We start from the raw sequence: 12,027 nt of genomic DNA, 5'->3' as shown, positions 1-12,027 counted from the left end.
TTTGTATCTGTATCATCACTGGGGGCTGCGCGCCAGTTGCTCAGGTAGAGTCACAGTTTCAGTGGATGATTTAGGCACAACATGGTGTGTTGCTCAGTGACTCACTCATTTTTGCCGTGTCTTATTATCACATGACACCAACAGGTCTGCCAAATAGGAGCTTCTTTAGACCCCGAAATTATAACATCCTGTTTAAAACACACCTGTTAATATTTACTCTCAGGGGGCAGTGGTTTAAAATCACACTCTTGGAAGATTGTATTCTGTATGTCTGTGTGTGTTTGTGTGTTGTTGTTCACAGTGGTCTTTTTCTTGTTTAATCTGTTTTTTGGAGCTTATTGAAGTCAGGTCTGTTGACAGTAGCACTCCTAATAGCCCCTTAATACATTCTATTAATGTCTCTGTTCAAAGAGATGACAACAGGTTATTTAGTTTTTATACAATGATTCATTGAGCAATGCAATCAAATACAAATCACCACATTACACACAGAATTAATTAACAGGTGTTCAAAAAGTACAGGCCACTTGCAACTTGTGTTAGAAAAACAGAAAATGATACTGTAGCTTGCTCTGTTTTTGTTGCCAAATAAACAAAAACATCCAGGGCCTGAGGATGAACGCAAGTGCTAACCACCCAGCGCTACTAAACCTTAAATTTAAACTGCTTGAGTAGATGTAACGCAATAAATAAAAGTACCATACAAACAGTTTGTGCCCAGTTTCAATTTAGAGCGAACTGCATTTGTGGGCATGTTTGTGCACTGTAATGCCAAGAGGATGACATATTAAGAACTAATCTCAATGAGTACATCGATGTGCCCTTTAATGTTTCGCAACTTCAGAGACTAGTCTGCACGACACAACACAACAACGCACCAAATATGGATGTCTTTGTGACTGAACAGGTTTCAAGAAAACTTAAAACGACAGTTGGCCTGTTTTAGACGGACCTACTTTTGGCTTGCTAATTTACAACTTATGACCTTCATATGGTTGAAATGAGAGCTTACCCCCCCCCCCCCCAAAAAAAAAGGGCAGGTGTTGTTTTGAATTCTATAAGAGTTGTTGTCAGGTTGTATTTTGCCCTGGGGAAAGACTCGTTAAGTCTGTGTAGACCGTTACAGGTCTATACAGGAACAGCTTTTATTTCCTTTTATTTTACTATTTCCTTACATGATTCATGGTGCTTTCAATCACTCGTAACAATGCTGATTGCACTAAGCTATATCAGCTTAAACTGGATTAGTTCACTACAGTATTTTTCAACAACAGACGCATGTTTTTAATTAACAATTAAAAAGCAATCAAATCAAACAACAAAAGAAATTCTTCAGCTTAATGTTAACAATAATTGGTATACATTTATATTTAGGATTAGTACACTTTAGTGTGCAGTGACAACAACCAGGAGCACCTTCATTGAACAGGTCAGACTGGTTCCCATAACAGGTAAATGTTAAGCAAGGTGTTCTACAAAATGCGAGTTGCTACATGTGTGATACCAAGAAATGGTCGACACAGCTGAGGCACGCAGGAAAGAACATCTTAAAGTTCCCAAAAGATATTATCCATGCATGGTACTGTGCAAAAGTCTCCAGCCACTCCCCATTTCTTTTCATGTTTCCTCCATGGAACCAGACTTACCTGTAAATTTTAAAGTGATACTGAGTAGTGCTCCAGGCTTTCTGAGCTCTTTCACAGTGTTTATACGGAAACTGGCTGTTTTTTCACTAATTTTCAATCCAGTCATTGCTTGTTTGTTTCTTAAGCTACTAAACAGATATGAATCAGTCGAGCATAAAAGGCTTGTACAGAAGACACCTGAGTGAGTTTTATTTTTATACAAACATAAAAAGAGAACTCAGGGAGGAACCAGTGTTGTGTCTACACATAACAGATAACTTAGGTATTTTGTTACTAACATACTATCAACCTGTTGTAACAACACGCAACTTGTTCACATTTCCTTAATTGAATCTCCGAAATATAATATATGATGCAAAATATAACACAGTTTGACAGCCATAAAATAGTATTTTCACACCAACAAGGTGTTTACCAAATAGCTATTAGCCAAATAGTTACATTAATTAAAATAGTTGTGCATACCTTGGCATGGTGCGCAGGATATTTCTTCAAAGTTCTGAAGAAACTGGAAAAGTGTAGAACAAAAGTAGAAGCGAAAAGCCTAAAAAGAAACTACAGCAGATGAACAGTATTTTATAGTCAAGAAATAGGCCCTTCAGTTGATTCTGTTCATTGAAGTACCATTAGAAATGATCTGAGGGAAAAGGTGTCTGTGAAGAAGCCATTCTCAAGGAAGGACAAAAAATTTGTAAAAATTTGTACAAGGTAGGGGGGAAAAGTTGTACAAATTGTCAATCTGTACAGAAGAGGTAAGCAGAGAGGTACAACAGTGAGTCCCTACAGCCATCTTTAGAACACAGAGGTGGCTTTGTCAAAATTGCTATCAAAATTGATGAAATAATAAATGGGGCAAAGTACTGTATGTACAAATTCTTGAGTTATTTCTTTGTGTACTGTATTTCCATGTATGTTTGCATGTTTAGGTAAATCACTGCACCACCACTGTGCTACTTTTGTTTCTAACTGATAAAGCTTTTGTATTTATTTATTTATTTTTAAGTCACATTATTAATACTTATTTGGCAACAAAGGGAGTACTATTCAGTATATTTCTGTTGACTAACAACACACTTCTGGCAGGCATGTGTCATGATGATGAAAGACTGTGTGGTTGCAGAATGGAGAACTATTACTACTCCCAGCTTACAGTTGTGGCCAGACGTTTTCAGACACCAATGATGCACAAGAATTTCAAGGAGATTTTGGCCTCTTAAGGATTTCTTTGACTTGTTCTTTTTCAGGGTGGAATGATTGCATAGCATAAATCTTTACTGACTTATACACCCCTATTAATTTTAGTTAAATTTAGTTAAATTGCACCTCAACCACATGCTTTTGGTAACCATCAACAAGCTTCAGGGATAATTCTTTCTGGATATTTGAATTTAAATGGGTCCGTTTCCTGGCATAGACCTGACTTTTAAGCAAAGTACACAAATTTTCAATAAGGTTGAGATCTGGCATTCCAGTAGTTTACTGTTCATGGCAGGCCTGAGTCTTGGCAGTTACTTTCTTGTTCCTGAGCAACCTAACAAATTTCTTTCATCTGAGGGTAACAGTTTGAGACTTTTTCCAGACCTTGGCAAAGTAGTGACACATCTGAATAACTTGTATTCATGTAAAATTATTTGAACCAAAGATTTTCAGATCTGCAGTTATTTAGAAATAGCTCCAAGAGACCCTTCCAGCTTGTGTAAACCTATGTTTCTCCTTCTTAAATCTTCAGTGAGTTCCTTGGACTCTTTGTTCTGAGCACTGGTCAATCTAATTAGTGCTGATAAACAAATCCTTTTAATGCTGTTGTAGCCAATCACTGACCCGATGTGACCTCTGTATATTAGTGGATAGCCTTTAATGACACAGAGTTCACTTATTAGCCAAGCCCCTATTCTCAAGAAGATGTGAAGACTTTTTAGAAGATATTCCTAACTGTTAGGCATTTTCTAGTCGTTTGACCAAAGTATTTGCAGGACAGATGGTACCAAAGAAAAAAAGACATAACATCTGTGAGTGAATAATTTTTGAATGGGAAAATATCTGGGCATTACTACACCTTGATTTGTATTTTTTTATTTTCTGGTCATTTAGATTATCAAGAGTTTAATTTGCCCATCACACTTTATTTCAGTATCACCTAGCCATCATTAAGGAAACTGGCTTAAAATTAAGTAATATAACTAGATAAAGTCATCCAAGAATCTCTAGATAGGTACAAGTCTCAAATGACATAAAGAGGACTCATAAGATGCCTGTTTCTTTCTTCTTCTTTTTTTTTTTTTTGGCCAGTAGGTATTTTCTGTGCTATAAGGGATTGTGTGACTGGCCACCAAAAAACAAGGCTGGCATTGTTCCTCTTTTTTTCTTCGTGGGTCTCATTCAGTGAATGATTCAGCGTTTTTCATCATTCTGTCACATGTCACAGAAATATGCACACATGGACTAAAATACTGTGTATCCAGTTTAAAAAAAACAAACAAACTCCAAAACACTTAAATGTATCTTTACTCGATTCAGTTTATGCTTCTCAGTAAATAAATGTAAATGTTTAATTGGTGTAAAAATAGATAAAACTGTTTTTCAGAAAAAAAATCTACAGCATTTTACTATAAACTAACACTCCCTGGGTTCTTGGACATTTCAGGATTGGACTATTCTATTAACAATAATATGTATTTTTGTGGTTGTCTCATATTACAAGAATTCCTTTTGTATCAGATTTTAAAGAAAACTTTGATGTATCCAGAAACCCAAGTTTAGTTTGGAGGTAAAAATGATGCCACCTTAAGCTGACTCCACCTTCAGTCATCTAAGCTGAATAAAGAAGGTAGAATCTCTTTCTCCCTCTCTCTTCCTCTCTCGCTAAAAGCCTTGCACAGGCCTTTGAGCCACAGAGATCCAATGTCACCTTCATCTCAAGAGGGTTGAGCTCACCGACACAGAAGCCCTCCCATCTCACAGCGCACTGAAACAGAATTTTGTTCAGCTTCTTCCTCATCCCCTGCTCCAGCTATGTATTCTACCGGTTTGGAGATCCTCGGGATCATTCTGGCTGTGGCTGGCTGGCTGGGAGTAATGGTGACCTGTGGCCTGCCTATGTGGAGAGTGGCTGCCTACATCGGCCAGAACATTGTCATCTCTCAGGTTATCTGGGAAGGCTTGTGGATGAACTGTTCTGTACAGAGCACAGGACAGATGCACTGCAAGGTGCATGACTCCATGCTGGGGCTTCCAGTTGACCTGCAAGCAGCTCGTGCCTTGGTCATCATCTCTCTGGTTCTTTGCATTGTGGGCATCATTTTGTCAGTGGCTGGTGCCAAGTGCACCAACTGTAGCCGGGATGTGAGCAGTAAACCTCGCCTCATGGTGGCTGCTGGGGTGACATTTGTGGTGGCTGGACTGCTGCTTCTTGTGGCTGTGTCCTGGACAGCTCACGCCATTGTCCTGGGCTTCCATGACCCCATGCTGGAGGAGACAGGGAAGAGGGAGTTTGGCAATGCTCTGTACTTTGGTTGGGCTGCTTCCTGCCTGCTGATTCTAGGGGGAGCCCTGCTCTGCTGCTCCTGCCCTCGCAGATCAACCACGGCACCAAGTGGTGGTGGTTCTGCACCTTCCCGCATTGACTACTCAGCTGTAAAAACCATATCAGTCAATGGATACACCAGAAGAGACTATGTATGACTGTGTGACATGAGGAAATGATGAACTGCATTTATAAATTTGTGGTTAGTAGATGCATGTTTGGTGCTAGCTTCAAATGCTGAAATGACTGATCTGTGTTTCATGCTTTAGTCATGAACATTTTTTTTAAATGATGTGCATAATTTTGTTTCTTTTGCAAGTATGAACACATTTTTTTTCCTCAAAAAGCTGAAATCAAGATGTTTCTAACCTTTAGAAATCTTCACACAATGTACTTGCTAGTAAATTCTGACAAGAGGAAGTTTCACAACTTCAGTTGAAAAGTAAAAAGTTTTTTCAGTAATTGGTTTGTTATCAACTTTTCTTTATAGTGGATATGCACGTTGTGCTGTGCTTTTTATTCCAAAAGGTTTGTTGGTGTGCAGAGGCAGGGACACATACCAGCTATAGAGTTCAGCCGTGTTTGACCAAGAAGTGCAGTTCAGGGGCATTCCAGCTTTAGATATTTTATTTCAATGTAGATGGAAGAAACTAACAATAGATGGCTTGTTTCAGAAGAGCACCTTGTGCTCTCTTTCTTTTGTAGCCTGCCCTCCATTTGCAAAGTGAAATTGAGTCGGAGATAACAGTCTCCATCTGCAGGGGTTGTAACCTGTGCCGAGTCACAACTGAGCCACAAAGACTCTATTGATCAGCTAGTTTGCAACTAATTGCTGTGCACTTCTGTTTAGCATTAGGTTCACAGACTCAAAATATGGCTTGAATGTTTAAAGGGGTATGTCAATTCTTTTTTTTTTAATAAAAGCAAACACTATATAAAAAAAGATTTACTATGAAAGAAATTATGCTTAAATAGTACACTTTAACAATATAGACAGAAAAATAGTCGACTTGCTTCATTTAAGGTCAACCAACCCATGTGATTTAATCCATTCGACAAACAACAAGAGCTCAAAATCCACAAGAAACACAAATTAGAAAACATTTCATGTGTTCTTAACTTAGGCATTAGTTACGAAGTTACATATATTTATTAGTATACAGTAAAGCATATTTACGAGCTTCTAAATATACTAGAAATTCCTTTTCAGTGGCCACAGAGCTGCTTCCAAAATGTGTCATTCAGCACAACAGTGCAATCGGGTGCTAGTCAGAAGTGATGGAAAACATATTAGTACAAGCCAGCTCCCATTTCAAAGAAACTGCAGATGCAAGCGAGAAAAATGATGTTGTTGTTGGTTAAATGAGGTGTGGACAAAATATGAGTGCATCATTTCCCAGCAGAGAGTGACTCAGGATAAAATGTTAAGGCTTTTTATATTTTTACTGTTCTTATTCTGATGGGCCAAGGCTTGCTCAACAACTTCAAGAAAATATAAATTTCTTGAATAATGTTTGATTTAAGCCCAAGCATTCAAGCATAATTAATTCAGTGTCTGAAAGACATGCGTTTGACTGCTGTGGTCCTATGACCATGTCAATAATGTTTATGTTAGTAAAATGGTTTACAAAGTGAAAATGATGCCGTGCAGTTTCTGTTAGTGTGATGAGGAACCTCTGCTAAATCTTGGAGGCCAGAGTGTAAGTTTTTCTCCACAGCACACTGAAATAAAAGTTGAAATAAATGATGCAATGATTTTCAGAAAAAGGACACTGATAATCCATTCCACCCACCCACAGGACACCTAAACAGACTATTTATGCATTTTCCAACACACTGGCCTATTATATGGTGTTTTCTTCTATTACGAGCACCTCCATGTACTGAGAGAAATACAGATGTTCCTAAAAGAGTTTCACAAAAGTAATATATTCAGTGCAAACTGCATTATGTTAGAGGGGTTTTGTGTTGCATGTGTTCCACAAGTAGTGTTAGTCAAGAACTTCCCAGAAGGACAGATTAGTCATTTGAATAGCTGAACTGCTGTTTTTAGCAGTGCATATCAGCACATTACACACCCTAATATGATGACATAATATCTAATAATTTAAGCTTTCTAAATTGAGGCAGCTTGAGTAACTCAGTGTGTGCTTTACACTAAGAGAAAAATAACTCGAACAGCATTCTTATCAATCACCTGTCTTAAAAAGACATTTTTAAATGATATTTCTATAAAAAGCAGAGAAAGAAACCTAGGCCTTGTCTTTTTTATGGCCAGATGAAAGTGCTTTTTCCAAAACATTTATATCTCTAAACTTTTAAAGGTGAAACATTTTTAGGTGGAATTGTGAAAGCTTTCCATAGAACTTGGGATGATGTTGTTTTTTTTGTTTTTTTTTATCAAATTTATCAGAAGTATGCAGAGGCTTTCACATATATACAAATACAACCTTCACATAATCAGAGAACTCCCACTGCTTTCCAGAGAACTTCCCCCCCCCATATGCTTTTCACCACTTCCATCATGTTCGGGGTTCAGTGACTACTGTTTATCCAAATAAGGTGTAATAAAGTACTAATCCCATTCACAACCCATTTGTGCAACTTGCATTATTAATAAGCATTTTTAACATTTTTTTCTTTCTGACTCATTTGCCACACACTACTACAATGATACTATTGCTGAAGTTGTCCTCTACTTTCAAGCATTCATCCTTCGATCTTTACCTTTTCTGTTATTCTTTAACTACTGTAGACTTGAGAGATAAAGACACTGTTTACTCTCCCCTAACCCAAACAGGTGGGAGAGCTGCTGAGGCCGTGAAAGTTGAATCATTAAGCTGAGTCGGCTGTTTCTGGCAATACAAATGAGGTGGGGCAGTTAACAATTTGAACTCCTCCGGTCAATATCCATGTGACTCCACCTATATAAAACAATCTGTTCCCGTATCAGCAATAATCTCAATAAATCACTCAGATCTCTTCAAACTACTCTGAGGGCAACTGACACTTGACATTTGACATTGGACACTTCATATTTACACACAGTGCAGACATGCCTTCAATGGGATTAGAGATTTTTGGAGTGGCCCTGGCTTTCCTTGGATGGATCTTTGCCATTGCGTCTTGCGTTTTGCCCATGTGGAAAGTAACAGCTTTTATTCAAAGTAATATCATCACTACTGAGACGAGCTGGGAGGGCATCTGGATGGATTGCCGAATCCAGAGCACGGGTTCCATGGCGTGTAAAATTCATTACTCCATGTTTGATCTAAGTCCCGATCTTCAGGCCGCACGTGCCCTTACTATCCTTTCTATTCTTTTGGGAATTGTGGGACTTTTTGCAGCATTTGTGGGCGCAAAGTGTACCAACTGTGTGGATGAAAAGGCAACCAAGGCTCAAGTGATGATTGCTGCTGGTGTGAACTTTATCCTGGCATCTCTGAGCCAGATGATACCCGTGTCATGGTTTGCCTATAATATCATGATGGACTTCCACAATTCAACGGGACCGAGGGAGAAGAAAGACTTCGGTGCAGCTTTGTACCTGGGCTGGGCAGCAGCTGCTTTTCTTCTTATAGGAGGGACCATCCTCTTGTGCAGCCGGCCCCAGAAGCCTCAGAAAAAGTATGGGCCTCCATCAACGGTATACGCTCAACCTAAGTCCGTCATCCCCAGTGACTATGACAGGAAAGACTACGTCTGAAAAAAACATCTGCTCTTTTATCACATCTTTGCCATCATGGAAAAGAATGCTCGAGGAGAAGAGCCATTTCTTAGAAATTGGTATCGCTCTGCTTTCATCTTCAGAAGGAAATTCCATATTCTGTCTTGGTATATTGTCATGTCCTACATTTTGAGTGCAGACATGTTGCTGTTGGAGGTTAACAACTTTAAAATTCCATTATTTGCAATCCAAATTTAGAGAGTATATTCATTTATGTGCCTGAAGTTTTAATTGTGTTGATTATGTATTTTTAAATAGACATAAATGCTTTGATTAGAATTGGTTGTCATTGTGTTCTATCTGTATCTATCTATATGCTTTTTAAAATCTGTTTCTCTGGAATGTTTTCTTGGTTTACATGTTTTTACACCATTTTTAAACAAACCTCTTTTTTGACTGTTGACAATGAGCCCTCACTGTTGAAAATGACTGATTGCTAAGGCTTCAAGATAATCTATTTATCTGTCTATAAAGGATCATTTTAGTTAATGTAAAAAATAATGATTGCGTGACTGTGACTGTTTTAAGTGATTGCAAAAAATTTAAATTAAAAAGTATAAAGGGCAGGAAAAAAAGAGTGTAAGCAACAAATACATGAAATTAAACGTCAATCAAAATAATCGATGTCAGTGGTTTTTTTTTTAAAGAAATCCGAGGTGTACGATGATCTTTGGATGAATGTTACTGTCAGATAGGGTATGCAGTGTAAAATAAAATAAATAAAAAATAAGTGAATGTGAATAAGCGAACACCCAAAAGAAGCTTTTTCTTCCTTTTTACTTTTTTGAGAGTGAGCTATCTGGTATATCAACATTTGAGAAAAACCATGCAGAATACACACATTAATAATATTTTATAGCATCAACAAAGTAATGCATGTTTTGGCTTTTTCAAAATCTAGTTGCTTCCATCATTGGCTGAGAAGCACTGCTCTATTACACAGCAGTTATATAAACTAATAGTAATGATATAAAATTAACCAAGTCTCTGTTTGATGGTAGATTGGTCAATTATACTCTACTGTTCATACTAAAATGAGAATGTACTAATTTAGAACAACACATTCAAAAGTAGAATCTGTAAAATGTTCAAGCTTGATATTGTAGGGGTGTAAAGAAGAACAATGTCATTAATTTTGCACACTCAGCCACTCATTAGACAACTCAGAGTCTCTGTCACAGCACTTATTCATCTCCCTGTCTCCCATATGTCTGCAGGCTCTGTGATAACAAGAACCGCTACCTTGTCATCTCACACACAGTCAACTATCTGAACTCTCACTCCAAACAATGAACCCATTTTACTCCTGGGTTACAGAGCGCTGGGGGATGGGGGCATTCTTAGGGAGACTGTCTTGGACGAAAAGAAATTCAAGGACATTCTACAGACAGATGGATTCATTAAGACTCATAAAGGTTAACAGGACTGCCAGGTGAAAGCCAGCCTCATAACTCTACTCTTTGTATGTGTAAGGATTTAACTTCAACTGAGGTAGTCTGTGCTCTTGTAAAGCTGCAGAGAATCTTCACTGCCTCACTTAGGACAAGCAAGGGCTTTTGCAGTGATTATCAGAAGAGTAACAGGTTGTTTTGGAAGTAGTGAGACCAGAATTCTTCATTTATCAGGCATTTCAAAAAAAGCAACATGATCTCACAGAGGGAAGGCTGGGCCAAAGGTTTATCAGCATTATGAGCAGCTGCAAAGTGAAAGGAAAGTTTTCACTGATTTCACCAAATTTCATTATAGAAACTTTTTCTGAGAAGGTAACATTCCAGTTACATTCTTTTTTTAATAAGTTTGCTTGACAACAAAGATCTTTTTTTCTTCCCATACTTTTGTACATTAAATTTACAACACTTGTTATACAGTAAATCTAAAATTTCCACAGAGATGGTTATTTGATTCTAAAAACACATAACTGCATACCCTTTTAGCTGTAAAAGACCTCTTTGTGGTCAGGCCCATTGTGAAGTTGGCCATGTAAGACGATAGCAGAAAGACTTGAGTGTCCAGGTAAGTCCTCCCCTTTTAGTGATGTCAGCTTCATCATAGACTCCTCCCCTGCACCTGACCAGCCTTATAAAATCAGCTCTAGTGAAGTCGAGGTGAAAGATCATCACACACCAATGCGAGGCCTGAAATTAACCATACCTGGGTCTCTTCTTGGCTCTTCTCCTGTATTAGATTTTTTTTCTGGGATCTTGCCTCAGGTGTGACATACCTTCAGCAGGAAAAGGAAAAAGGACCCTCAGCATGTCTATAGGGCTGGAGTTGATCGGCATTTCCCTCTGCATTTTAGGATGGCTTATTGCCATTGTGGCTTGTGCCCTCCCGATGTGGAGGGTGACAGCCTTCATTGGCAGCAACATTGTGACAGCTCAGATCATCTGGGAGGGCCTGTGGATGACTTGCGTGGTCCAGAGCACTGGACAGATGCAGTGTAAGGTGTATGACTCTATGCTCGCCCTCTCCCAAGATCTTCAAGCTGCCCGAGCTCTCACGGTCATCTCCATCCTGTTAGCAATCCTGGCTTTGCTCATTGCTATTGCTGGGGCCAAGTGCACCAACTGCATTGAAGACGAGGCATCCAAGGCTAAAGTGATGATCATCTCTGGAGTCTTCTTCATTGTATCAGGTGTCATGCAGCTCATTCCTGTCTCCTGGTCTGCGAACACCATAATCAGGGATTTCTACAATCCGTTACTCACTGATGCTCAGCGGAGGGAGCTGGGGGCTGCAATGTATATTGGCTGGGGAGCCGCTGCACTCCTGATTCTGGGTGGTGGACTGCTCTGTTTCTCCTGTCCACCTCGTGAGACACGATACAACCCTTCACGAATGGCTTATTCTGCCCCACGGTCTGTCGGTGGCCCAGGTTTAGAAAGGAAAGACTATGTATGAACCAAAAAGAAAAGAAAAGAACCAGTACTCAATCTTGAACTTGCTCACCCCATCAAAGTGAGATTGTCTTCAGACAAAGAGCTCATAAAAAATGAGAACTGTTCAATGAAGGATGCATTTGATTTTGCCTGTAATATTAAGAGTTTTTGTGATGGACTTTTTGCTTTTCAAGAGACTGAAAAAGGATGAAAGAGACATGTCTGTGCATATCTTAGTACTCCATCTTTTTC

The 12,027-nt window shown here is 38.8% G+C and overlaps 2 protein-coding genes across 2 annotated transcripts; both read left to right on the top strand.

Annotated features, from left to right (window-relative positions):
* Positions 1-4,658: 4,658 nt before the first annotated feature.
* Positions 4,659-11,797, top strand: LOC134640856 (claudin-3-like). Its single transcript, XM_063492895.1, has 2 exons — positions 4,659-5,134; positions 11,140-11,797. Exons 1-2 carry the CDS (start codon positions 4,659-4,661, stop codon positions 11,795-11,797), a joined length of 1,134 nt encoding a protein of 377 aa, XP_063348965.1.
* On the top strand, positions 8,225-8,875 carry LOC134641157 (claudin-4-like). The gene has a single exon (XM_063493411.1). It carries the CDS (start codon positions 8,225-8,227, stop codon positions 8,873-8,875), a length of 651 nt encoding a protein of 216 aa, XP_063349481.1.
* Positions 11,798-12,027: the final 230 nt, after the last annotated feature.

This window comes from Pelmatolapia mariae, linkage group LG14 (genome assembly GCF_036321145.2).
Source record: "Pelmatolapia mariae isolate MD_Pm_ZW linkage group LG14, Pm_UMD_F_2, whole genome shotgun sequence".
Lineage (NCBI taxonomy): Eukaryota > Metazoa > Chordata > Actinopteri > Cichliformes > Cichlidae > Pelmatolapia > Pelmatolapia mariae.
Note: the sequence above shows the minus strand (reverse complement) of the source record. Positions and strands in the feature narration are given on the sequence as shown.